The sequence below is a fragment of the Anser cygnoides genome, chromosome 7, assembly GCF_040182565.1.
Source record: "Anser cygnoides isolate HZ-2024a breed goose chromosome 7, Taihu_goose_T2T_genome, whole genome shotgun sequence".
NCBI lineage: Eukaryota > Metazoa > Chordata > Aves > Anseriformes > Anatidae > Anser > Anser cygnoides.
The window spans coordinates 27,242,781-27,269,858 of record NC_089879.1 but is presented as its reverse complement, the minus strand read 5'-3'; the positions used below and the strand labels follow the sequence as shown (position 1 = coordinate 27,269,858).

Sequence of the window (27,078 nt, the reverse complement as noted above, 5' to 3'; positions counted from 1 at the left end):
CATTGTCAGCTGATGCTTGACAGGGCACAATGGCATAATTAGCCTTCATCCAAATGATACATATTTCTGCATGTTAAATTTAGTTTAGTCTGGTTTTGAAATGTTACACTATCTTAAACTTTGTGTACAGAGAATTTTCAAACTTTTTTTTGCCTTATAAACTGCAAAGGTCATCTCTCTAGCTTTTGCCAGTAAACTTCTTGGAAAAAAGTTAAGATATCAAAATTTGATTTAACAACCTTTTTGATTTTGGAATTTCAACTATCTGTTCACATCAAATAATCTCACAAAGTGTTTCCTGAGAATTGCCTGACTGCTACCAACAAATGCTAGTATAGTTAAAGAAAAACTTACATAGGGATTAAAGGTAGTTTACAATAGAATACATATTTCTTGTAAAGTTTTGGAGTATTTCCAAAATATATCTTAACTGACTCGGACTTCTTTGCAAGAGCCTACTGTACATGTTAAAATACGCAGTTTGAGACGAGGTTTAAATTGCTGGCCTCAGTTGCATATAAACTTAGGCTGGACTCTGATTACAAGGTAATTGCCAATATTAGCTACTTAATGCTAATTGCTTAGCCATGTTTAAGTAACTGAATATTATCCAAGATACTTTTTGCAGATTATAATGAATTTTAAAATGAACACAAGATAATTTGGTTAAGCAGAACAGTGGAGTAAGTGCTAGATGTATTTAACATATTGTTAATAACAAAAAATGAGTTTTATTTTGGTGTTGGTTTTATTAATGGGAAGTTGGTATTTTAAAGTATTTTTCTACAAAAACACGTGTGCGCAAAGGCAATACTTCAACGTTTTTCAAGAACTCATATTTTTGAATGCTACAGACCAGAGACTGTCTACATTGAGACTGAAGTTAGTAGCTTTAAAAAATGCAATGTAAGCTTTACTTTTTATATTGTAATAATACCTTGCTGTCAACTTGTTTACATATTTGTAGGAGGGAAAGTTTCATTATGCATTGACTTATCTTGATGCTGTCTTTAATAAATGCTGCTTTGAGCAGGACGCAGTGGATATTTTGTTACCTGAATTATGATTTACAAACCAGTCACTCTGTAATTTGTATTTTACTATTACGATTCCTGTACTGAAACAGCTTATCTAAACTTTGAGGAGACTTTTAAAACTGTTTGAAGTATGACTAAACTGTCCTTCAGGTTTTGCCATGGAGCCTGATGCTGTTTTAGACTTAAATTGAATTTACCCTGCTAAAGGCAACTTCAAAATGCAGTAGCATTAAATATTTTCATTATATGTTCTTCTCAGAGTAAAGTCAAAATCAGATGCTTAATCTCCCAAAAGAGTATGGCTTCCTAGGGAAGTGTTGGAATTTTTTTTTTTAATTAAAACTTTTAAATTCTTTTTTCTATGCTAGCCTTTTTTTTTCATGCAGCATTATTGTGCTTGTGCCAAAAAACAGACTTTGTTTTGTGTTTCCTAGTGAACGGAGTTCTCTGGTACAAAGGAGAAGGCAGTGAATGGGAGAATTTAGGCCTTTCCTTGTTTAAATCTCACTTCTAGTAAGCTGTTAACATCCCTAGCAAAGCCCAAACAAAACACTCGGTAACCTAGTTTTCTGGACCTTTTGTGCAAGGATTCATTAACTACTATTTATAGTTACTGTGTGCTGTGCATTATGAAAATATATCCTAGAAACAGACTATCTGTAAGGGACCCTGCAGTGACTCAATTCCCAATGTCAGAACAGTTCATGCAGTATAAACCCTCCACCTACTGAAGAAATTGTGGCTGTTGGAAAACAATGCTGATTTTTTCCTTTATTTGTTCAACTGATGTTTCACGCATAGCAGGAACATTCATGAAAGCAGCCTAAAAGCTGTTTTCCAGCTGTTTAACGTGATGCTGGCCAGACCTGCTCAAAACATGATCATGTAGTAATGCTAAGATTCTGCTGTACCTCTGTCCTAGGCTGAAGTGTTCAAGGAGAAGCAGATGCAGCAATGGTGAGAGCTGTTTGGGGCTCTTTTATGCAAGAGACCTTAAGCATTCTTTATTTTCCACAGTAAGCTGGGAACACATGACTGAGCAGGAGAAGGAACCTAACAGGTCCTGTAAAACCAGTAGACTTCCACAATTATTTTCATGCTTCGTGTTCTACTCAGGAGCAAAACGGGAGCCTGCCATGATTAAGTCTACCTGTGTTTGCCAAGGTTCAGCAACAGACTGCTCTATTTGAACTAAGGTAGGAATCATGAAAGCAGATGGAGTAGAGAGACTAAGGACTTTGGATAAAACCTAGGATTTCACTACTGTCTGCTAATGTTTAGTGCCAAAATGGGTAAGGAAGCTCAGAAATATTTTAGGAAGTCCCTGGTGTCCGTGCTGTCAGAGTTCCAGGGTAAACAGCGCTTTGACCCTCACTTAACGCTTCCTGGCCAACATAACCACAGTGTTGCATGGCACACGTGGTCAAACCCCATTAATTTTAATTCTCCTGCACTAAGAAAACTAAGGGGAGATCATCCTAGCTTATTGCCTCAAAGGAAACGGACTTTTTCATGTGGTTGAAGAGAGAGGCTTAATAAAGCAACAAAACAAAGCACCTGTATAAAGGTAGTGTAATAGTAAAGCTGCATTTTCAAACTTAATACTAGGAAAAATACAGGTATAACCATTTGTGTTACAGTCCAGAAGGAAATTATTGCACCAAAGAAGGCCACTTAACATGCTTTTGTGTCAACTCCTCCTTTTCCCAGATCCAACTAAAAATAAGTAGCGTGTCTATCCTTAATGCTGGAACAGCCAACTTAAATAACCGGAGTTTCTTCTGTTGCCCATAGGGTTGGTCCACGGACCTTTTAGGTGCCACTGTGGAAACTGGATGAAAGCCACAGGGTAAGAATGTTTTTAGTAGGCAGTTTGGCTGAAGCAAGCAGAACTGATGTGCAGGTGCCCAGTTCCCAGGTCTGGCCCGAGCCAGCCGCCCGGGGAGAAGGGTGCAGAGCAAAATTGCCCTTTGGTAGCAGCTAGACTAAATCCTGGTGGAAAAATCCTGCTTCTCTTAAAATCGAGGAAGAGGGAGAGTTCCCCTCCCCTGAAAACAGCTTCGGAGCCGCTGCGGGCTCCAGCTGTACGCAGGTAGCGGCCGCATCCCGGCCCCATCCCGTCAGGGAGCCGCCGCGCTGCGGGGCGAGGGGCCGGGCCGGGCCGGGCGGGGCGAGGCGGGGCCGGCAGCGCGGCGCTGCGGCCGCGGCCCGCGGGGCCATGGCGGCGGGGCTGGAGGAGGCCTTCGGGGCGGCGGGGGAGTTCGGCGGCGCGCAGCGGCGCTTCACCGCCTTCCTCGTGCTGCTGCAGGTGAGCCGCCAAGGGCCGCGCCGGGCCGCGCCTCTCGCTCTTTCCCGCGGTCGTCCCCTGCCCCCGGCCGAGGGATGCGGCGGGCCCTCGGAAGCCCCCGGTGCTAGCGCCGGGCCCGGCCTCCTCCTGCTTCCCCTCGCTGTGCGCCTCTGCCGCGTCCCGACCGGTGTCTGAGCGGTGCCTGCGGCTGTGCTGCGTGGAAGGAAGTGGAGTCCAGCCGCGGGAAGCTTGCCTTTTTTTTTTTTTTTTTTTTAAGTCATTGGTGAAAGTGATCTTTCACGGTGCTGTCTTTAAATAACGCCCACACCCCTGCATGCAAACATTTATCCGTCGCTCCCAGCTCCTTCGTAAAAGGCTTCCTCCTGTCAGCGCAGTTCTGCAATTTGGATTAAAGCAGTGCTGGGGGGAAGGAAGTGGTACTGGTAGGTTACCGGTTTGTGTCTGTAGCTGGTTTCTCCGAGTACGTTCAAGGTAAGTGTCTGATAAAACAGCTTTGGAGCCATCGATCCAAGCCCACCACCCCAAGATGCTCCCTCTAAATTCAGAACTTTCCCACTGATGGTAATGTGCCAAAAATGATCACTGAGACTTAAGGATGTCAGTTCAAGTTAAAAGAAAAAAATCACACAAGTTGGAAGACGTTCACAACATGAAAGCCGTAGGATGCGTAAATGTGCTTACAAGGATTTCCGTATGAGAATCTTTTTTTATTCCTGAACTTACGAGTTTTCCCAGTGATCAGGTGAGGGTTTCAGTCTCTGCAAGGGAATCTGCAATGGAAAGAACTAACAGAAGCTCAAAAACAAATGCACAAAATCTCCCTTACATTTCTAGTACTCATTGATTTGTCACTGCAGGTTGTATTCCTTGAGTAAAGTAAGTAAAAAGAGCGTTTTTTTTTTTTTTAAAAAGTGTTTTTTAAAAAAAAAAAAGAACCTTGGCCTTAGGGTTAAATCTTAGCTGTGAAACTACGCTGAAATTCTTAATGCCTTCCTTTCCTATCCCTGGCTAAAAAACAGCAAGATAGAACAACGTTGGAACAGAGATGAGGGTGGCAAGATGACGCAGTCACTGAAGGTGCATCGGTAACTTAGGAGTGGTACCTGTTGCTTCCAGCTGCCCTGATGATCATGTTGTGGGGATTTAAACACAGTAGACTTGGTTTGCATTGCTGAATGAAGGGAAATTGTTCATCGTTAATTTAATGAAAAGCTTACAGTATGCCAACAGAAAGGGTGGTTTCTCTTTGGGATTGTTCAGGGTAAGTGATGTGTATCTTGTTTTAAGGTATACGTGGCTTGTCAGTCAATGCTTATCGTGCTTGTGGGAGCCATGCCTGAGTATCATATAGACCTAGAAGGAATTCCAGCGAGCAAAGCTGAACTTGCCAAGCATATCCATTTCACGAGTAACTTCACGTCTATCGTAACTGAGGCAAGTACTTCCGTCGCGCCTGTTTATTCTTTTCTTGGGATTTAGGCCACCAGTGCTTGAGAAAGTTGAGCAGGGCTTAGCGTAATGTTTTTCTTGTGCTATTAAAAATTACTGGAACCCACCCATCTGGATCTTCTAATTTATTCTTTTTTTTTTCAACCTGAAAGTATATTATTAAATTATTAGTTGAGTTTTCCTAGTGTAAAACCAATACACTTAGTAGGTTTGTTAACCTTTATTTCTTTTGTTTTCAGTTTTCTTCATCTTCACATGTTTTTGAAAGTCATTGCTAGTGAGACTAATCATTTAACTACTGTTTATAACTCTGGAATTTAGCATGAGCTCCTCCTAATGTCTCTTTTCCACCAAGAAAAGGTTCAATTTGTCATGTCTGTGCAATCTGTGCTATGTATTTAAGCTTTCCCCTGGAGTTGTTGAAATAGCTTCTCAGAGAAGATGCATCTTAAAGATTAAAACGAGCATGAAAGGGCAGTATATGCACCACATGTCTGGGTATTCTCATGTACGGTGAGAGTGGGAGCTGGAACAGATTGAAGTTTGCTGAGTGGGACAGAAGCTTGACCCTTCGTCCTCATGCCTTGTGAATTCCATGCAGAAGGCTGCGTTCGCTTTTTGCTAGTCCCTGGGCTATAATCATTCAGGGAAGTGCGAGTGACCTAAGCGTTGCTGCCAGTGCCAGAAAAAAGATTGTGTGGGTGGCTTGGCTTCTAGCGTAAACTGTCAGAATTCTGCTGGCTGGGCTCTCGGAGCGGCTGTCAGTAACTTGCTAAGGCAGGATAGCTCTTGGCGTGGCTGGTGCCCAGTTTTTGCTTCCTTCCCATTATCACAAATGTGACTCTGTAGTGTTTATCTTGGAAAAATGTAATGACTAAGAAATAAGAAGGAATGTTACAATATTGGGTCATATCCTCTGTCAGAAACAGATTTTCTTGATTAGCGTGATTTACAAAATCACCCTTCAATTTGAGACTGTCAGCAGGATGCACGATATGGAGTAATGCTTAATTTACGGTCAGAAAAAAGGCAAATTTAATCCAGTACTGTATTTTAAACGTAGGAGTCAATGTGCCTATTTCCAAAAAATGTAGTGATTTTGAAGACTTACTAAAAACAAACAAATAAACAAAACTGTTCCCATTCATTTCAGTAACTAAGTTTTTTTATTACATTGTTAATAAATATGTATATATATTTTCATGTCTTAGATGCTGGCCAACATTTTTCTGGATGTTAATGGTCTAGTAAGTAAATCAAACTGCCATATGGATTTTAAAGAGCTAGAGGATGTCTGTTATGGTGATAGCAAAGTTGGCAATGTTTTTGTTGGCAAGCTGCAGTTAATTTTGACAAATATTTAACCAGTTCCTTTTATGCCAATAAAGTAGACGGATGCATTCTTTTAAAAGATATATTCTTCACAGATTATATCAGACTTGGTAAACTATGAGCATCTCCCAGTCACATACTAAGCAGCTAAAGTAACAGGTTGCAAGTCAATCTTCTCTCATCATCTTCTGAGAGGAAGCTGCTTTTATAAAGTTTATTTCCTATATTTTGCTGACGTTATGGAGTTTAAATCATAAATATTTTCAGTTCTTTTCTGGCTTGACAGCAGCACTATTCTGCTCTGAAGCTCAACAAAACTTCAGAGGAGCTCTTAAGATCTAGTTCAAGAAATAATCATTATAATCAGTTTTGGCATAACTAAGATTTTGTAAATAACAGCTCAGGGTTTGTTTTTAGAAAGTACAGTTGTTTGAATTGCTTCTTGGATTGCCATCAGCTCAGTCCCCCTGCTTTATTTAACAAGTGATACTTAGGAAGGTGAGTTAAGGAAAATGTTTTACATTGATATAGAAATCATCCTTTAATTTTGAGAAGTTGAATTTTACAACCGTATCTAGGACCTGAAAGGCTGTTTTCTGTCTCATATCAGCCTGAAACACTGCAGATGAGAACTGGGAGTTTGAAATTTGTATGCTGTGGTGTGCTAGCACAGAGGAGGAGGACTCACGCCAGCAGTGCTCTGTGTCTTGGAGAGGACGCGCTGTGATATTTTTATCCCAGATGAAATTTCCTGAGGATTTGTGCCCAGGAATATTTTATTGCTTAAGCCTCCTCAGAAAGTTAAGAAAACGTAAGTTTTGTGAGTTACATCTTTATCTGCCATAATAGGGTGGAATCTAATACTATACCAAGAAGGTATAGTAGTAGGAAAGTAGCTGCAAGTGCTGCTGCACAGGAGTTTTACCATCCCAGAGTATCCAAAAATACTCCAAAACTCTGAAGTGTTGAAACTGGGTACATTAGACTAAAGTGAATGCTGTTAAATCTCATCCTACTCCTGCAGTCTGCTGTCTTGCAGGCTGCTGGATGGGCAGGGCAAAGGTTACCAGAGTGGTGGGACAGATAGAGCCACATCTTATCTCTACGCTGCCGCTATGAGAGTCAGGATTGACGAATGAAAGCACAGGTTTCTTCATATTGCTATAATTACATGTTCCTGAAAATTCCTAATACTCTGTGGGGATCTGTATTAATTCAAGGTTGAGGCTGTGGTATGCTGTGTAGGATTCTGGTCATATGCCTCTTCCCTGATCCCTGTCCCCCCTTTTAATCCTTTCATTTCTTAAACAAACAAACAAACAAACAAAAACTAAGTGGTATTAGGATCCTTCTTCCTTTCACGAAAGGAAATACTGCAGATATCATTTAGCAGATATCATTTAAAAAGCCAGCACAACGCTGTTTTGGCTTGAATACTCATTCCCTTTCCCGATAAGTTTCCTTGCACATTACAAATAATTACTAAATATTTCTTTCTGTAAGGCTTTGCATTGAATTAGTTAAATTCTTTTCCTGGAACATGACTTGGGATATTCTGATCACACTTCTTTCCCAGCTTCATGATGTGAGCAATATTTGTAATCCTAGCAGCGCATTTTTGTTGCTGCTGATTCTCCTTGTGTGTAGCAGGGGGGCTGCACAAGCCAGCTGCGTGCCTTGCCCCACCAGGACATATTTTGCTTCCTACAATTTCCAACCCACTGTCAGTTCATGCTGTTCCTTTCTGTAGAACAGACTACTTTTGCTTATGCTACCTCAGTTTAGCTTTTGCATGAGGTAGAAAGTACATTTTATAAAGAAACCCATCATTTGTTTCTAACTCTTTTTTGTTTGGTCGTAAATGTGTGCACACAATAAAATACTAAGAGGTATCCATGAGTAGTTAGTAAGTATTTCTTAAAGTTCTTATAAAACAAGTCTTCTTTAGGACATCTTTCCATAATCCTTTTCTGCTTCTCTTCAACACGTGTACAGTGCAGGGCAACAGCATCAGGAATTACGGCTGCACAGCAGTAGCTGTCTCAGTACTAAAAGCGTGAGCATGCTTTATTCTTGTTAATGAATAATTTTTATTACTTGTTGATTGAAATAACTAAGCTTATGTAGAAATGGCTGAGCAGTTTAAAAATTGAAAAATTCCTAATTTTAACTTGTTACTTTGTCAAATGTTGGGAATGGAGGTGAAAGTAATTAAATCTACCAGGTCAAAAGCTTAGATTATGATGATATTTTTGGAAAAGTAGAGGGAGATGTCTGTTAGGGAGGAAAAAAAAATACTAATGCTGGCTTGTGCAGCAAACTTAGAACAAAAATTGAATTGGATATAAAGAAAGAGATGGGAAATGGCACCAGAAGAATTTTGGTAGATGTCCTTATTTTGGAGAAAGCCAACAACTTGCTGTTAATACTTATGACAATAAGAAAATTCTTTTATTACAATTATTATTATTGTTTTTGATAGTGGTATCTAATTGAACAAGAAGCCTACAAAGTGAGCCTTGCATCATCCCTATTTTTTGCTGGATTGCTTATTGGAAACATCACGTTTGGCCCTTTGTCAGATAAACTGGGCAGGAAACCAGTGTATATTTCAGGTAAGACCGTTAAAGTGTTCTCATGTGTTCTGCATGGATAACAACATTGCTGGTTTTGCCCTGCCTGTGGGCCACCCTTCCGTGACACTGATATGGAGTCAATGGTCTGGTTAAATATTTCGGCTAGAGTAAAGCAGCGCTAAAATTGGTTGATGTGAGTGTGCTCAGCAGCATAGTGGGCTCTGGAATATCAGTGACAGATGAAAAATAACCAATTTTTGCTATGACTTTGCTATTTGAGTGCAGTGCTGCTTGCATTGTCTTGCCATTTTGCACCCCAATAAAAAATAATCCCCTTTTTTTGGGAGAAGATGGGGGAGAATCTGAATTTCTTTAGAGTTGGTAACTTAGGTCCTGCTATTTTGTTTTCCAGCTGCACTTGCAACAGCTGGAAAGGGGTCATTTTCAAAATTACAACATTGTCTCAAGGAAACATTATCTTTGTTATTGTAGACCTAAAGTGTAAGACTTGGAGATGATCGTAGTTTTCACTTGGTATGATTTCAGAAAGCCAAATGTGAGAGATGAGTACTGTAGACTCATTGCAGTCACTGTGCTTCCTGCCTTTCTTCTAAGATCAGGCTGCATAGCATAAGTACTAATGTTATTTTATTCTCTCTGCAGGTCTATTTTTTGATGTCCTTTTTGGGTATGTTACAGCATTAGCTCCAAATTATGGCGTATTTGCAGTTTCACGTTTCTTTGTTGGAATTGTGAATGGTGGAATGGCTCTTGTGTCTTTTGTCCTAACACAGGAATATGTAGGAAAATCATTTTGGTCATTTACAGGTGGGATTTGGGAATGTTTAATAATTATTACTGTGCCAAGTGTTGTTCTGACTATCGATACCTTACTTGCTACAAATTTAAAAATTTAAAATGTCAAGTTAGTTAGCATGTCAAATGAACATGATGCTGATTCATCGAAGATCTAATTTTTGTGCTTAAATAAGAAACGTAGGATTGGGTTTGTTTGATAAATAGCAAAAGTAGGGTTTTTAAATGGGTACACTGATTCCAAAAATATCCCTGCACTGGAAAAAAAAAAAAAAAAAGGGCAGATCCTGCCAGTTCTGAATGGTGCTGTACAGTATCTTGGGAAAATATTCTTCAAAGTGTTCTTTGGAATTTCTCTGCACCACAAAATGATTGTGTTTTTTACCTCTATTGGATGTGCTGACCATCCAGTATTTTTAAATGTCCTTTTTCTATGCCACTGCCAAGACTTAAAGTAAATTTAACACTTGCGTGTTGTGCTGTTGTAAAACTAAAGTAGCTCAGACTGAGAAACCTTTTCAGCTAGCGCAGCATGTGGAAAAGCTTGGTCCAAATGCTGACTCGCTGTGACTGTGAGCGTATTTTTCTCTGTTCTCCAGTTACCTCATTCTGCTATTTTCTCATTTCTCCTCTGGACTCTTGGGGATGTAGGAAGCAGTTGTGGTTTGTTGATAGCTTTCTGTTTCAGTTGTGTTTTTTCAAGTACTGAGTTTTCTTCTCCCGGGTTCACTTTTTTGACTCACGTCATCTCTCTCCCACCCCTCCTTCCCCCTTGCCCTTGTCTCTGTCTCAGCTCTTCCCAGCCTTTCTCCCTGCAGGGCCAGCCTCCTGAAGGACCGACGAGACAGCCTGCTTCCTGCCGCTTGTCACTTTAGGTGCTTTATTCTAGTTCTGCTCAGCTGTTGGCAAAGAGGTGCTGCACAACTGATCAGGGGCTGAAGGAGAGGAAGCTGCTGAATGCTGCTCAGCAGTGTTAAAGAAGCTCTCCTAGGTGCTGCCTGTGAACTAGGCTGTGTGTGCGATAGCTGAGAGCTTCTGGGTTAGTACGAGACCTCCTGTGTTAGCCTGCAGAAGGTTTGTTGGTAGGCTTTTGGAATGGAAGTTGACCCTGTGTTTTTAAAGTTTTTATTTACACTTGTTCATCAGAAGCTTGCTGTAGCGTACCTCTGGTTTGCAGCTGTTCATATACTGACCTCAGTCCTTGTATTTTCATAGCTTTCTTGCAATTTCTGTTGCAGCCTGCCACCTCTATTCAAGATTATCTTAAAGACCTAAATAAATCACTTGCAATGCTTCCCCTTCCTGTCTTTGGGTTTTCTCTTTGGTCTGTAGGTTTCTGTTCGTTTCTTGATCTGTACTGTGCACCGCCCTTTATTTTTGAAAGGAAACCAGCCCTGCTCACCTTCCCCCGCTCGCCCAGTTATACAAAGGCATTCGTCATTAGGATTGCACAATACACTTAAGCCAGCTGGTTCACAGAGTGCTATAAAGATACTGTAAGGATTTTAGTGCTATTTTATTTAGATCTATCAAGGGGTAGTGATTTAAGGTTTCTTCTTAAGTTTGGTTTTCGTTTTTGGGTATCTGTAGTCACTTTTTTGGCCTTGTATTTCCAGGTTCATTAACTAATTTGACGTTTGCGGTTGGCATTGCTGTTTATGCTTTACTGGGTTACTGTGTAAGAGAGTGGCGTCACCTGGCATTGGTATCAAATACTCCAGGAGTCATCTTCCTTCTTCTTTCGTTGTAAGTAGTTCACGTGCATTGTAATGATAAAAATTATGCATTGATTTAATGGTTATTTTTCTTATCATAGTTCAGAAGAGTGGTATAAACAAGGATGATATTTTTCTGTATGTTTTTATGAACCAAGCAGAAGAAAATCATGTAGTGAAGGAGGAAGTATTTTTAAACAAAGCAGAAGGTCAGGGCTGCCCGGAAGAAAAGCTTGCATTTCTGTTTGCTGTTACAGTTGTGGCAGCCAGCGTTGCAAAGAGCAGCTGTATGCCAGCTGTCTAATAAAGCTTCATTACAAATCTGCTTGGGGAAGGAAAGGCCTGCCAGAGGCCGTGAGCTGGAGCATCAGCCAGGAACACAGCCTCCTGCCAAAGTTGGGTTTCGGTGCTTGAGAAGTTTTGGAAGCCCTCCTAGAGGAGGGGTTTTAGAATTACTTTTTAAGACAGGCATGTGTGCAAAGGGAAATAAGTGAGAGCACTTGGAATTGCGTTTCTAGTGTGAGATGTCGTGTATCTGCATGTTTTTGAGGTCCCTTGTGTCTGTTTCTGTCACTATTGCATTTGCGTTCTCCTATTTAGAAATCCTACATAGACATTATTGTAAAAAAGGTTATGAAATATAGCAGTATTTAAAAAACTGAAAGTGCTAGCATTGTGTTGTTAGAAAATACGCTTTTAAAATACCAAATGATATCCCATGTATACTTCTGGTAGTTAGAGCTTCAGAAAAAATAAAAGCATTATTAGTGTAGTAGATTCTCTATTTAAACTCGTCTCAACATGACTGAGTGCTTTGACAAGCATTTCCAAAAATCTTGCTATAAAGTTAACCGTATATTATTATCAGAATATGTGGAATTTAATAGGCAGAACAGTGTAAATAAAATGTATTTTTCTGAATTCTGCATTGGTACCATTTGTTTTGTTTTGATTATTGATTTGCAAAACAGGGAGCTTGATTTTACTGCTTTCCTTGTAGGAACAAACTTGTCATCATTGATTTTCTTCCCTGTTAGTATGCTGCCAGAATCACCACGATGGCTGTATTCCCAAGGGAAAACTGCAGAAGCTGAAGATGTGATGCAATATATTGCCCTTGGTAATGGAAAAGAAAGATTAAATCTAAAATTAAAACCAAGTGCAGGAACTTCACGAAAGGATGAATCACCACCTGGTATACTAAACTTAGTAAAACACCCAGTCCTTCGGTGGCGAACCATCATACTTATGTACATCTGGTATGTAATAACAAGACACTGAGATGCTGTGAATGAGTCAGACATGAGGAAACTGTTAAGATTTTCATCATTTTCTCTTAAAAATGCTGTCCTCAAAATAATCATAAATCTGATGGTTAATGAGGGCAGACAGTAAACATCTAAAATGGTGTGTTGTAAAGCTGATGTTTCATTATTATTTCTGTTGCAGTTTCAGTATGTTATTTAGAATCTGCCTCAAAGCCTGCTAAGAAATAATCTGGTGAAAATATAATATTTAGTTTCAGTGAAATGAGAAGCCAAAGCAGAAATTGAGAGGATATATATTTGAGCCAGTTTTAGGAAGCACTATATGGAATAGAGATCTGGAGTAAGAGTTGGAATAAGTGTAAGAAATGTGATGTAAGATCATGTGGTTCAGTGCAGGAAAACTGGGGGCAATATGAAATGCAGATAGCATATTAAGTGCTGTTTTTGTTTTTGCAGCTTGGGGAAAAAAAAGATGTCAGAGCAGAGAAGGATCAGCTAACTAACCTAGAAAAAAACAAAGATCGTAGAAAATTCCAGAAGTTATGCTGTGCATGTGTATGAGCATTTTTTTTTTCCTTTCACATAGTTTACTAAAATAGGAAGTATTCTCTTTGTCTTATTTCTCCTTTTGGACAAAATAAGAGTCTCTTCTTAATGCATTAACTGAAAATAGCTAATCTATAACTTGGCATAATTTGCCTTTTAAATCTTAACCTTTAAAGATTAGATATGCTTGTAATCTAACTTTTATGGTTATTTTTAGGTATGTCTGCAGCTTGGTATACTATGGGCTAACTTTAAATGCTGGTGAATTAGGAGGAAATCTTTATTTAAATGTGGCTCTCTATGGTCTTGTGGAAGTTCCAGCTTTTCCACTCTGCATGTTCTTTATTGAGAAACCTTGGTAAGAAAAACTTATTTCCTAGTTTTCTGCATATATTTGTAGACAGCGTAGAAAAACATTAACATTTTTCTTGGGAAGATACTTCACTGTTCTTCTAAACCAGTTGATTCTTTATGGATTAAGTCAGCTGCAGAGGGTTCTGGAGTTGATATTGAAATGGGAATTTAATTTTCTACCTTTTCCATTCTTTAGTTTTGTTCATAGGTTGAATTATTCAAGGCACAGGATTTTCCATGATTAATGTTATTAAAAATAACAAGTTTGGTCTTTATGGAAAAAAATATGTATAGTTCAGTTATTTAAGTATCTATAGCTTTTATATACCTCATACTTATTTTGTTCAGAGTGACTTTGTAGTATATCAAAGTCTACAAACTGCAGCTGAAAACAGTTTTCAGCATTGTTCATTTTTACTTAAATTTTTCAAAGAGACCTTTGAAGGGTGAGCTGTTTAGTTACCATGAAGGCATGGATGGTCGATGCCCATGTCTTTTCATACTTCGCAGTGTTTGGAGGCCATCCTTTGGTTGGGCACTTTATTTTTTTTTTCCAAAGTCTGGATAGTCAGTGTCAGGGCACAGTGCTACTTGGGGTTTCACCTAGCCTTCAGTTTGAGCGTTTTTGTAATGGTGTCTTAGTCTCATTGAGATCAGTAGAAAAATTACTTTCTTCATCAAGGTGAGGATATCACATTTACAATTTGTTTGGCAGTAAAAGAAGCTGTAGGCTCTGCCAAGCAAAAAATAAATAAAAAAACCACCAACCTTCACCCGAAACCCAGAAAACTTAAGGACATGCATTTAAACCACAAACAGCACAAATCTTTTCCTACATGTTAATTTCTTTGTATTTTGGAATTTTTAATTTACCTGGCAAGCTTTTATTTTTTTGATTCTTGAAGTAAGGAATATGTAGTTTTATTCACTTAATGGAAAAAAAGGTGGTAACCAGCTGCTCTGTTTTTGTTCAGCTGTAGTGAACAGTTCCTTCAGGTACAGCTGTCTTGTTGCAAAAATATTTAGAAGATTTTAAAAATAAATATTTAGTTGCTTATAGATTAACTGCAGTTCTTCTAATTAGGGATAGTAGTAAGAAGCAGCTGTGAGAATTAATGAAATAACAAGCATAAATAGTTCTTGTACATGCCTGCAAACTGATGCTAAGGATGTATTTATAGACCTGTGCAGCTAATTATGAGGTATTTAAGTATGACAGATGTAGTGATGGGTTGGTGTCTTTCTATCCTGTCTACTTCCTTTTTGTTTTAAAACACTAGGTGGTAGAAACAACCTTTACTTATTTTTGCATGTATACTGTTAAATGAAAAAGCATACGAAGTAGTTTTACTTTGTTGTAACTGCATATATTCATGTCAACTTGTAAAAATACAGATTAAGAAACTTAAGAAGTACTTTTTGAATTATTATTATGTTTGTGTGTATGCACTGTGATACCTTTTGGTGGCAAAAACAAAGTCTGTGAATTCTTGTTGCTGAAGTAGATGGGTTCTTCTTAAGAAGAAAAATCTAGAAGTAGGAAAGCATTTATGGGAGGCCTTTGGTACGCAGAGCTGGGAAAACAGTGTAGGATTTTAAGCACTTAATATGGTACCAGAGGTATGTAACTTACTCATGATGCTGTATGTTTCAGCTGGTGTTTTGCAGAGGGATTCAAAATATATTGAAGGACTTATGTTTCCGTCTTTATCTTGGTGCTCTTTCCCTTCTAGGTCTGGAAGACGTAAAACTATGATGTGCTTTCTGATATTTGCAGGATTTGCCTGTATGTTTACCATGTTTTTACCAAAAAACTCTGGTAAGTATGTAGTGCTGCCAAAGTAGGTACTTGTTACATTGTTTTGTCAGCTTTTATTTGAATAATGAGTATTTCCTGACTCTCCAGTCCAAGGCTGGTCAGGTAGCCAGGGTCCTGTCTGTATTGCTTTTAACCTCTTGTAGACATAATTAGCCCTTACTAGGACCTGTTAATTGACTAAGTTTGTCTGACTCCAAGCTCTTTGCTCTCAGAAGGTCAGAACAACCTATCATGTTCAGTTTCAAATACTGACACTGCATTCATTCATTCTTGTTAATCAATTTACCTTAAAATGTTGCTTTTAATAACAAGACTGCAGGGCGATAATTTAGTTAGATCTTGATGGTATGAGACACCAAGGTTAATTTTACATTTGTTTTAGTGGCATGCAGTGTTTTTAGAAATACGAACTGAGGCTTTCCTGAATTAGAAGCTTAACTCATCACTTAAAAAGAAAACAAAAACAAAACCCACTAAAGCTTAAAAAAAAAAACACACTTATTTTGTATTTGGAACTGAGAAATGGAGGTTGGAATTGCAGTATGGAAGCCATGGGATGGTAAGAAGCTTGCTGTCTTTCTCAGCTTTGTACTCTGTACTGCTGCAATGTGCAGTTGTGAGGACAACTCGTGGTAACAAGAGTATCGTCAAACATTTCTGATCTCAAAAGATGTCTTTTTTCTGTCATCATCAGTGACCTTCACGGATATTTTTTTTCTTTTCACGTTTCTTTCCATTTCAAGTGCGTTTGTTCTGTACTAGTATGTACCTTAACCACTGAAAATGCAGGTCTAAATGACTCTAACAGAAGTGGCCACTCAGATTCTGTTTTTCATAATATTGCCTCAGTAGAAATGTTTTAACTTTACAAGTCTGTTAACACCATAGAGCACCAGTGATGTGATTACAAAGTAGCTTTCTAAGGTTGTGTTTATCTTTAACAGATATAAATGCTGTCTGGCATCCATTTCAAATTAATTGCAGAAAAGTGTAAGGAAAAAAAAAAAAAACAGAAAAAAAATCTCGTAATCCTATTTGCCGTGCTTGCGTTAGTTCAAATCCTCAGACGTTCTGTTGTTCCTTTTATTGAGACCATCTCTTCCCTGTTTGCACTTCTCATTATATATTAAAAAAAAAGAAAGGCACGAAAGAAAAGCAGTAGTGACTAATCCAGGATAAGGTAGTAATTGATAAAGAACTGCTAAATTCCAGGGAATCATCTTTTTTTTTTTTTTTCAGTCAAGTTGACTTTAATTCCTTTAAAAGTTCTTATTTTCCTTTGTGGTAAGAGTAATAATACTGGTTCTTGGCCCAGAATGATCTGTATCTCTCAAGCAGAAAGAAATTCAGCTCTGAGCATGATGAAGATGAGTCACTTCCGTGGATGCAGTGAGGGTTCAGTGATACGAATATCAGATTGGGAGCTGCTGAGGGAGAGTGGCAGCAGAGGGGGAATTGAGCTGTAATATTATTTTCTTTCAAAAGCTGCTGTAAAGCAGGAAGACTTTTCCATTTTGTGTCCGCTTTATACTATAGTAGACAAAGCACACTCCTAGCCCAGGGCTAACTCACTTAGAATTTACCTGGCTGTAGTGAACACAACCATAACCTTTGGTGACTTTCGTTGATATGCTTTTGACTGAAGAAAGAAAACTTCCAGTTCTTTAACTCAGTTTTGTCTCAGCCTTTGTTGATGTTGGGTACTTTCTTTTGTGCTGAGAACTACCCTTTCCTTGTGGATACTTTTTCTGAAGTAAAGACTCCTTTAGTCCTAAAGTGCTGTTTAACTGAACTTTTTCTGATAAAGATGACATCCAGAGGGAGAATCTACATTATGGCAGTGCAAATGAGACTTAGTGACATCGATGGCATCAAACTCTAATCACTAACTCCTGTTCTAGAAACTCTTAAACATCAGCACTGTTTGTTACCTCACTTAGCTGCCCTAAATTCTATAGATCAATTAATGGAAAATTAGTGTTTAGAAATAAACTCAAATGCTTGAATTTAGTCAGAACTTGCAACTTTGACCAAAGTTTGAAAAAGTTGCACCAACTGCAGTATTTCAGACAAAATTGCGTACATATTGTTACTACCGGACATTCAAGTGAGAGGATATTATACAAAATATAATAGAAATGTTAAAGAAGGTGCACTGATATGCTTGGCTGGATCTAGCAAATGACCTATAAATAACTGGTTGCTGGAATCCCCATAGGAGAAAAGCACATTCCTGCTTAATGGTGTTATATATGTAGAGAAAATAATGGAGTGTTGTGTAAGAGTTGCTAAATATATTTTTGCAATGAGGAAGATGCAACAAATGTCCGAGCTTACTTACAAAGGACGCTGACGTGCAGTGAATTTACAGCGTGCTTCTAATCCTGCAGTAATTCCCCATGCAGACAGCCTTCAGCCTCCCCTGGGGGAGTGAATGTGGAGAAGAAAGTGCACTTTAAATTCACTCCTGAGCTTCTGGGTGCTAATTTCTCTGTCTAGACAGACTCTTTTTTTCTGTTTTGATAGTAAGACCAGAACTTCCTAAGTGCACTAATGCTATATTTCTAATGTGTATATGGATATACAGCGTTTAACTTAAGTCTCCCTGGGAGAGAAGCAGTATGTTTTAAAACACATTTGAGAATTACAGATCTCTTCTTCATTGCTTCATGTTTGGTTGATGAAAGAAAAGGTATGTCCCAGCTTTCTGATGGCAGCCAGCAAGGCTTTGAAGAGCAGCTTCACAGCTTTGCATCTGGCAACTGTATGTAATATTTGAGTTGTTACTGAGCAAAAGGAGCGCTTGGGTGAAAAATATTATATCTATTTTGCATGAATTATGGAAATAACTGCAAAAATGCATCAAGGAAATTAAATCAAGCTTCTGGATTTGTTTACATACAAATGAATTTCTGCTGCAGTTGAAATAAAATTTGATTTGATCAGATGACTAGAATTGAAAATATTTAAGGGAAAGATTGCAAGGAAAAACAATAGAGAAGCAATGCGACTTTAACATTACTTAGCATCATTTGATCCAAAATGAAACATACGCTGAACTCAGTGCTGGGGAAGAGAATCTGAAATACACCTAATCAGAGTACTCATCCTTTTTCAAGTTTAACAATAAAAAAATAAATTCTCTACTTATTAAAATAGATAGTACAAACATAATCATATCCAAAGTCAGAGTAACTGAAATCAGGTTTCTTCAGAACTTTGAAAGATCCATTCTGGTTTTGTCAACTAAAGGTTGTCTACGAGTAAACGAGGCTGCGTTAGCATTCCTTCTTTAGAATTACAGGGCTGCTGCTTCTTAAGTTCCAACAGGATGTCCCTGGGGAGCAGATAAGCTTTTGAGGTGAATCAAGTTGTAATGGTTTTAATTTAATATATTAGTCAAGGAGCTTTTATTGTCTGCTTGTGCTTGTTAAAAGATGCAATTATGTGGTAAGATTTTTCTGTCTGCGGAGCTGGAGGCCTTTCCTTCTACCGCTATGATAGTTTTAGAATCCACCCACCCCTTAAAAAATAAACAAATAAGTGGTGCTCGTCTTGTCCCTAAATATACCTTTACGTACTTGTTCTTCTACAAGCTTTTAGGCTAGTTGGGAAGAAATGAGATATGGTTATTTGTGTGTGTGGTTGAAAAAAAACACATAGATGAAACATTGTTTTTGCATGAAAGTCTCTTAAAAAGGACCGGATACTTTCAACATTGTGTAAAAAGAGTAAGAAAACAGACTATTTATATATTACTTCTATAAGATATCGTTTTATATACGAGTATACTTTTTATATAAAATAGTTATGTATACATATTATATATAATTATCTATGTAGTTATATGTATATGCTTAGAACTTATTTTCCTTTTCTTGAAAGGTTTGCTACTCAGTCCCACTTTGTTAGCCTTGTGTGGAAAAATGATGGTCAGCGCTGCTTTCAACATTGTATATATTTATACATCTGAACTCTACCCAACAGTACTGAGGTAACTGAACAGAGCTTGTAGGTAAATTCAAATCCTTTCCATGTGCAGTGATCCTGACTGCTGGTGTGATTATTTTTACCTGAAATATCAATATGAGTTCTTTCTTTAATTGAGACAGGTTGTCTCGGCTTGAAAGGGCTTCTCCTCGTACTTACGTGTTTTGCAGCAGTGTGCTTTCTGGAGCAGTTTCTGGCAATTTCCACCAGGGCTGAATCAGAATTAAAAAAAAAAAAAAAAAAAAAAGCAGCCTTCATGCTCTGCAATGCTAGGTGCCATGTTTCTCATTTATGCTACTGATTTGGGAAGTAAAATTATAGGTTGCAGAACTGAACATAATGATGTGATGGAAGTGTGTGCTAACTTAATTATAAATATAGAATGCGCAGTAAGGACTGTTTACAGTGCTTCTGTATACTTAAATTTCCAACATAATTATGTTTGTTTGCCTCTTGAAAAACAAGTGCTTTTATATATTTCTTAATTAGGTATTCATAGTGTAACTCATTTAATACTTTCTGCATGGCAATGATTTGCTTTATAACATTTAATTCATGAACAAGTGGGCTAAAACCTTACCTTATTTTTCATGTTCCTAACAAACTCTGTAAGGCTAAGCTCTCTCCTTTTGTCCCAAGATAAACCTGAGACAGGAAAATAAATGCCTCCTAGAGCTGTTATCCTCAGCTGCCGTCTCAGCTCCATGTGGTTTTCTGAATGATACTCCAAGTACATGTTCAGAGTTTGAGCCATATTGCACTAGCTGCTCAAAAATAGCACGTTTCAAAAGTTGAGCATTCCTTTCAGAGAGCAGGAAAATGAAATGCTGAGTGGAGTAGGAAGGTGTCCTGGCTGGTAGATGCATCCTCTAGCATCTAAGAAGTATTTTTAAGGATGGTGACACCCATCACTTGATTCCAGGAAACTAGGGCCTTTGTGGGGAGAGGGGCAGGGAGAGTGGGAGACTGCTTGGATTGGCTTTTTGTTTCTTTTGAAGTTCACCATTTCCCATATGTTACAGAGGCATAAACTAGACTGTGAATGCAGTTTTTGCAATAAAACTTGTGAGGATGGAGGTGGATTGGCTGTTGCTAGCTACTCAGCTTGTCATCCTTGGCAAAGGTTTAGGTTTAATACGCAAGTCACAAGCATGCTGACTGAAACTGGATTTGGAGGTTTGCTTACATTCTCTCAATCCAAACTTCTGTGTCCTTCTAAGGTCTCTTTCTTGATTTTTTTTTAATTATCATTTTAAAATTATTTTTATTATTTTATTATTATTTTTATTTATTTTTATTGTTTTTGTTTACCATCCCCTCTGCTTTTCTGGAGTTGAGAATTGAGAATCAAATCTGATTTTAATTTCTCAGCTTTTCTTTGTTTCACTGCGTTCTTGTAATTTATGTTAATGCCTTCTTAAGTTCCATTGGTGTTCAGGGCCAAGTATTGTACATGTCTAACTCATACCTAGCTGGAGTTGCAGTAGTGTCTCAGCATCTTTGAAACTAGATGTTAGTGATTAGGATGTTGATTTTTTTGTTTGTTTGGTTTGGCTTTGTTAATCTGTGGAATTGCTGCTTCATTTGAGAATCTGCACTAATATTGTGGTATAAAAGTAACTGCGTGTCAAAGATATGGAATGCTAGTAGAGAAAATGCAAGAGTAAGTTCAGAAAATCACCAGCTTCTTTGAGACAGATTGTGCTTAATAATATGGAAAACTATTACGTTAGACAATATGAAAATTCCCCACATGTGGCACATTATACATTTAAAAATGTGTTTGTTATCTCTCTGGTATTTTAATTAACTACAAATATTAGAGTTAATGCAAGAACAGTGATGGGAAAGTGGTTAATTTTAAGGTAAAACATCAGCACCATCTGGTGGTCTTTGTAAAGCTTTGTAGTGATCCTGGCATTCCTCCAGCAGGGAGCCTTGCCATGCCATGTGATGAGACACGTCCCATTTCTAAGGTAGAAGAGAGGAGGTGGAATAAATTGTTTTTTTGGTTTTGTTTTTTCCAATTGGATATTCTGCAGAGAAGTTAAATGTCTTCAGTAGTACAGCTCCTTGCTTAAACCTTCTCATTACTCTAAGCATGAAGACCGTGCTAGGCATATTTTTTTCCTGATAGTTGGTGCATGGAGGAATGAGAAGTGCTGCAAACTGAAGTGTGTACACGTTTGGGGCTTTCTTCCTGCCTTCTTAATGTGTCTTTAGAATACCTGTTGGGGAACAGAAAGTTAAAAATAGAAAGCATCACTTCTGTTGTGTTTTTGAACAAAAAGGAAGGTTATCTTGCAGTGTTTGGAAACAGAATGAAATTATAGCTCTAGTAATACAGATGTAAATCACAGTTCTTTTTTTTTTGAGAAAATGGTTGCAAAGTTATGCTATCCTTGTACATAATGTGTACAATCAGAGTGGGGGCACTGAACTGCCTAGGATATCATCAGAAAGCGTATATGCTTATTTTCACAGCAGGGAAAAACGTGTTTTTTATTTTTCTGTCAGTGGTTCCCCTTCTGGTCTCCGGCTTTCTCTGCAAGGAGCGTTCTGGTGAACAATCCTTGGTAAGCAGTGCAATGTGAGAGCAGGCAGTGTGAGCAGCAGACAGGCTTTTGCATCTGCGCGGGGCTGTTTGCTGTGCAGGCGGCGCTGGCTGAGCAGCGCAGCTAGAGGAGTGCTGCGTGGCAGATGGAATTAGCCAGGCAGCTGCAGCAGGACTAATTGGCTTGAGCAAAGCCCCGGGCTGATGTGATTACGCTGGCTGTAGAGCAATTTTGGCTGGCATTAGTTCAGCACTGTGCTCCGTGGTGTGGTGGGAGCGAAGGCGGGAGTCAGGTTTAGCAGGTCTGCCAGCGAGCAGGGGAAAAGCAAGGCACCGAGGTGAGATCGGCGGTGGGTGGGCAGCTGCCAGCAGCTCAGCACCTCCTGAATGCTTCCAACAGCTCTTGAGCAGGAATGCATCTTTCCTCTGGCTTGCCATAACATTGTTCTGCGTAGTCCAAACTATGCTGGGTTCTGAATTAATTATGTCCCAAAGTCTTTTAACAACCGTTTTCCTTTTGCATTGGAATTCAAACAAAATATTTTGCTTTTATGATCACCTTTTGCCATGCTTCCTCTCAGTAGGAAAAAAGCTGGCATACCTCTGGATGTTGACAGACTTAGGGTTTATGGGAAGGATGCTCCTAAATGAATGGTTTGGATTATTGACCGGAGTCTCTCATCTGTTAGGGATTTTGACAGAGGGGAGGAGATAGGACTTGTCTTTTGGGGTTTGGATCGATGTCGCTTCAAAGTGAGGAAGTGTGGGTTGCTATTTTCCTTTTCCCAGGAGGATGTGATGAGAGAATAGGTTGCTTTTCTATTTATTTTTACACTCAAGTCACTAGCTTTTCCTCAGCTCCTTCCATCATCTGTTTCCCTTAACCTGTGCAAAGGGCCATTAGGAAGGGTGGTGGATGTGGGTGGTTTTGGTGCTCTGGTGACCCGTGTCACCTCTCTGCTTGTCGTCTTTTATCCTGTCGCTGTCTTCCTGTGTTCAGAGAAGGAAAAGGAAATGGGCTGAGGGGGAGAAGCTCAGTGCAGTCGTGTGAGAGGAAGAAACTGGGAGAGGTGGGAAGGAGAACAGCTGCTGTGAGCCAGTTCTTGCTGTCCAGCGCATGAGCGCTGCCAGTGTCAGTCTCTGAAGTAAGATTTTTAGGGGTGATACAAACATGGAAGATTTTTGCATTTGATCAGCAAATGAAAGACTTTGGGGCTTTTTGTCCATTTCTTAAAGAGGGTCCTGCCGTTCTAAGCCACGCTTTGATTATCGTTTAGTCTAGATGAGATTGTTTCAAACCTGTCTGAAAATGGAAGGTTGTGCAGAATTCAGCAGTTTATAGTGACGCATCTGGCCAAACGTTTTCAAGCTTCGTGGTAGCATATACTTGTTTTCTGTTAGGAGGTGAGCACTGACTTTTCATTTGTGTAACCTAAGGCAACAGAAGAGATAGGAGATGCCATTTGGGCTGTTCTGTCTGCAGGTCCTGCCAAATTGTGAAATTGTTCCCCATCCAGCACAGGGATGTCCAATTATATTGCCCTGTATGGTAGGCTGGAAAACTTAGCTCTGTTCAAGCTGTTGTGAAGGAGTGCTTTTTGTTATTGTTTTGAAAGGGTGTGATTGACCTTTTAGCAGTTGTAGAAGATCTTGGAGTAACTGCTGGAGGGCTTAAAAAAATTTCCTTCTTTTTAATTTTAATACAGTCTATTGATAACAAACTAAACAAAACACAAGTCATTTCTGACAGTGCTACCACACGTTGCAGTTCTGTATTCTGAAGCTACGTATCTTTCATCCTTTGTTTGAAACAGAAATGCTGGCTTGGGTGTCTGTTCCATGTCTTGCAGATTTGGAGGCATACTGGCTCCATTTGTGCCATCTATGGTAAGACTGATTTTAATTTTTATATAACAAATGTGTGAGGTTCTCTCAAAAGCATGTTGCACATTTTGGTACCACATACATCTATATTTCTTGAAAAAATATTTTCAAGAAAAAAATAAATCAGCTTCTAGAAATAATGAACAAGATGTTTGAAAGTACCTAATGTATTACCCTTTTTGGAAAGAATCTAGTTACTCTGTGTTGTCTTAATATTTCATCTGTTAGTGAAGTGATTATCATGTAATGCTTTCTGTACTGCTAAGGCCCACTCTCTAGCTGAGTGCTTTTAGCGTGTAAACAATTAAAGTTCCTATGAAGCTATTTCTGAGAAATGACATTTATTGGGTTTCTTTGTTCTATTAGTACACGGATAATTGCACACATGGAAGAGTTTTAGCTTTTCAGTGTTGACTGCAGTTCACATGGATCATGTATTTTAAGAGCAGGAAATTGCGATGTTTTTCTGTTATGGATTTTTAATTTCAGAAATCTCTCAGCCCTTCTGTACCATTGGTGGTGTTTGGAATCAGTGGGCTGTCAGCAGGATTCCTGACTCTCCTTCTGCCAGAAACACTGAATAAGCCAATTGCAGAGAGCATTGAAGATCTTCAGAGTCCCAAATACAGAGTGCTTATAAATGAAAAGGCAGAGTATTTTTTTCTGTTGTTTTCCATTTTTCTCCCTTTATCTTATGTAAACCATGATTTAGCACATATTGCTTAGGTTGTGCCTGAATGGACTTGCACGTGAATGTTTAAAAGCCATCTTTCTCTCACATTAAGTGGAGATGAAATTTATTCTTTTTGCTTGGCTTTTAAAGATGAAAAGGCTAGACGCCTTCACATATATGTATTAAATTTTATGTAAATCAATACTGTTCTGTTTGCTTAAAGAAAATCAATCTTAAGGCAATCTAAGATAATCAGGGACATCACATTCAATACCATGCCTGTACTCACAGTAAAACAACTAGATGTATTTTATTACTGGATTGCACCTTTTTCTCTGTCGTGATTTGTAATGGAATATAATCTAGAATTAATGTGTATTTGAGGAAATGTTTAATCCATTATTAGTCCCCTTGGTTAGAGCCATTTAAAGCATTTTCCCATTGTAGATAGGTATTAAATAATCTTTTGAAATGGGAAATTAAAGTTTTGTTTGTTTCAACAGGCAACAACCATAGAATAGAAAATGGGAGGTATATCTACTAAGTCGGGGAACAGCTTCATAGAGGAATTATTTTTTTTAAAGAATAAAAAGTTAAAAGAATTTCCTGTAACAAAGAAATCATTAACTTGGAACAAAGGAGGCTTAGTATAGATAAAAAAGAACACATGCTTTCCTTGTGGTTTTTCTTTGTGCCAGTTTGTTAATTATCTTGTTGTTATTATATTTAATCAGTTCAGTCATATTACCCACAGTTTATGCTTACTGTATCCTAATCCACGTCAGTACTGCATACAGTTGAAACGGGGGAAAAAACTCATTTCTATGCTTTTTGAATGTCATTTCACTACTTAATTTAAAAAAAAATGGATTCTGTTTTTCACATTTAATAGCCTACAAAATTGGACAAGAAAAATAAGACGTAATCTGTTTTTCAATAATTATTTTTCGTCTGACAGGCAAACCAGCTGGAAGAAAGCACTTAAGTTTCAGAAGGTCTCTCTGTGCTGAAAAAATGAAGCCTCCATTGAGAAGGTGCTGTAACAGCTGAAGGGCAGAGTCTTGCTGTGTATATCGGAGTGGAAAAGTTGGAGGACTTATGTATAATGCTGTTTATAGCATGCTGAACAGTTTTATGTGAAGGCAAGTTGAGAAGATGGAAAAAGTTGATCAAAGCTTCTGAGGAAAGAAGTGACAAATCAGTGCTTTAATGTAATGACTTAACAAAACCATACGTTGGATGTTTGGACTTCTCTGTGGCTTCTTAAAATGAAGAATTCAATTAATTTATGTTACAAAATATAACTGTTAGCTTCAGATAATAAAATGTTGTAACTGAAGTGATGTGTATGATGTAAAATTTAGATGGCCTTACATATTCACACAAGCTGTAATGGTAAAAAGTAACAGCAATCCTGTATATGCTAATTTTTTCTACTGGGTTTTTGCCTGTAAATTACAGTATACCTCAGTGTGAAGAGACCAAAGGTTTTCATGTAGTTGGTCTTTGTATGCCTAACATAGGAAGCCTGAATAGGAGATCTGAAAGGAGAATAAATGGTTTTCATTGTGGGAAGAAATATTTTTTTGATACAGTTGAACATGAAAAGGCATGTGAAGTTAAAATAACACTATATTGGGAAAAATGGTGTCAAGCCTTTAAGAGGGGGAAAAGGTGCACTTAAAGGACAGGGTGAGTGACCTTTTAGTCAAAAGGTTATTAGTTCTAGCTGTACATGTGGAACTGGAAATTACTGAACATGTCATATATTGTATAATGTAATATGTAATATGTAATAATGTATAATCCAAAATTATATAAATTTCCCATGTGACATTCTTGCAGGGGGAAGGATAGTTTGCTTATCATTTAATATATTTATGTTGGAATAGACACATCATAAAGGTTACAGTTACGACAGCCAACACAATTTTGTTATTTAAAAAAAAGTTTATTGTTTGGATTAGAGAGTGCTGCTGTCACCAGGACATTTACCAAGGCATTTTGAAGAATACTGTTATCATTTTGATTTTGGTCTATTATTTAATGAATCTGTAAGGAAAAGGTTACTGAAGAGCTCATGTGTTTTGAGCAAATTTCACAGTTAAATAATAGTTCTGCAAATAAGTGCACTCATGCAAGTATGTGTGCATTTTATGCACGTATGAATATAAATGTACATGTGGATTGCTCTGCCTGGATGCCTTGCTGTACTGCGCGTAGGTTACCTGTGTGTGCTTTACAAACAGCTAGGTTAGGTCCTCATGAGGTGAAAATCAACTGGCAATCAGAACACCTAGATAACGTTGACATAAGGGTGGATTGTGTGCGCATTTATTTATTTTCTGGGGTGCAGCTTGATGGCAAACAGCCTGTAGAATATGCTGCGAACTTTTATCATTTATTTACTCACCATTTTTGTAATGTTTCACTGTGAGGATTAGAACTGAGTTGATGATTTTTTTTCTTGAATAATATTAATGCTTCTGTCGCATTAACGTTTATAATTATAGTGACTAATTATACCTCTTCAAAAGATAATTGGGTCAGCAGGGATATGGTAAAAAAACAATTTTTGTTACCGTTCACTTATTTTTTTTTTTATTATAAGAAATAAAATTTAATATGGAATAGAACAATATAAAGTTGTATTCCCAAAGCAGAGACAAGACTCTGGAGCAGAAGGATTGTGAAGGATTATGTGGTGAGAATCTGTTTCTTTCTCCTGACACATTAAATAAATCAGCCTATACCAGA

General features: G+C 38.2%; 1 protein-coding gene across 6 annotated transcripts; it reads left to right on the top strand.

Moving 5' to 3' along the window:
* Positions 1–1,191: 1,191 nt before the first annotated feature.
* LOC106032139 (solute carrier family 22 member 15-like) lies at positions 1,192–27,078 on the top strand. Of its 6 annotated transcripts, none has more exons than XM_048069471.2 (12): positions 3,194–3,345; positions 4,633–4,779; positions 8,609–8,741; positions 9,366–9,530; positions 11,135–11,264; positions 12,271–12,492; positions 13,265–13,405; positions 15,135–15,220; positions 19,106–19,214; positions 23,579–23,651; positions 24,138–24,296; positions 25,280–27,078. In XM_048069471.2, exons 1-12 carry the CDS (start codon positions 3,256–3,258, stop codon positions 25,304–25,306), a joined length of 1,482 nt encoding a protein of 493 aa, XP_047925428.2. In that variant the 5' UTR covers positions 3,194–3,255; the 3' UTR covers positions 25,307–27,078. The 6 variants fall into 6 exon arrangements, 5 of the variants coding, with proteins under 5 accessions (XP_047925429.1, XP_047925430.1, XP_047925428.2 ...); XM_067001141.1 differs by lacking the exon at positions 3,194–3,345 and adding an exon at positions 3,615–3,816; XR_010833029.1 differs by lacking the exon at positions 19,106–19,214 and having other exon boundaries at positions 1,192–3,345.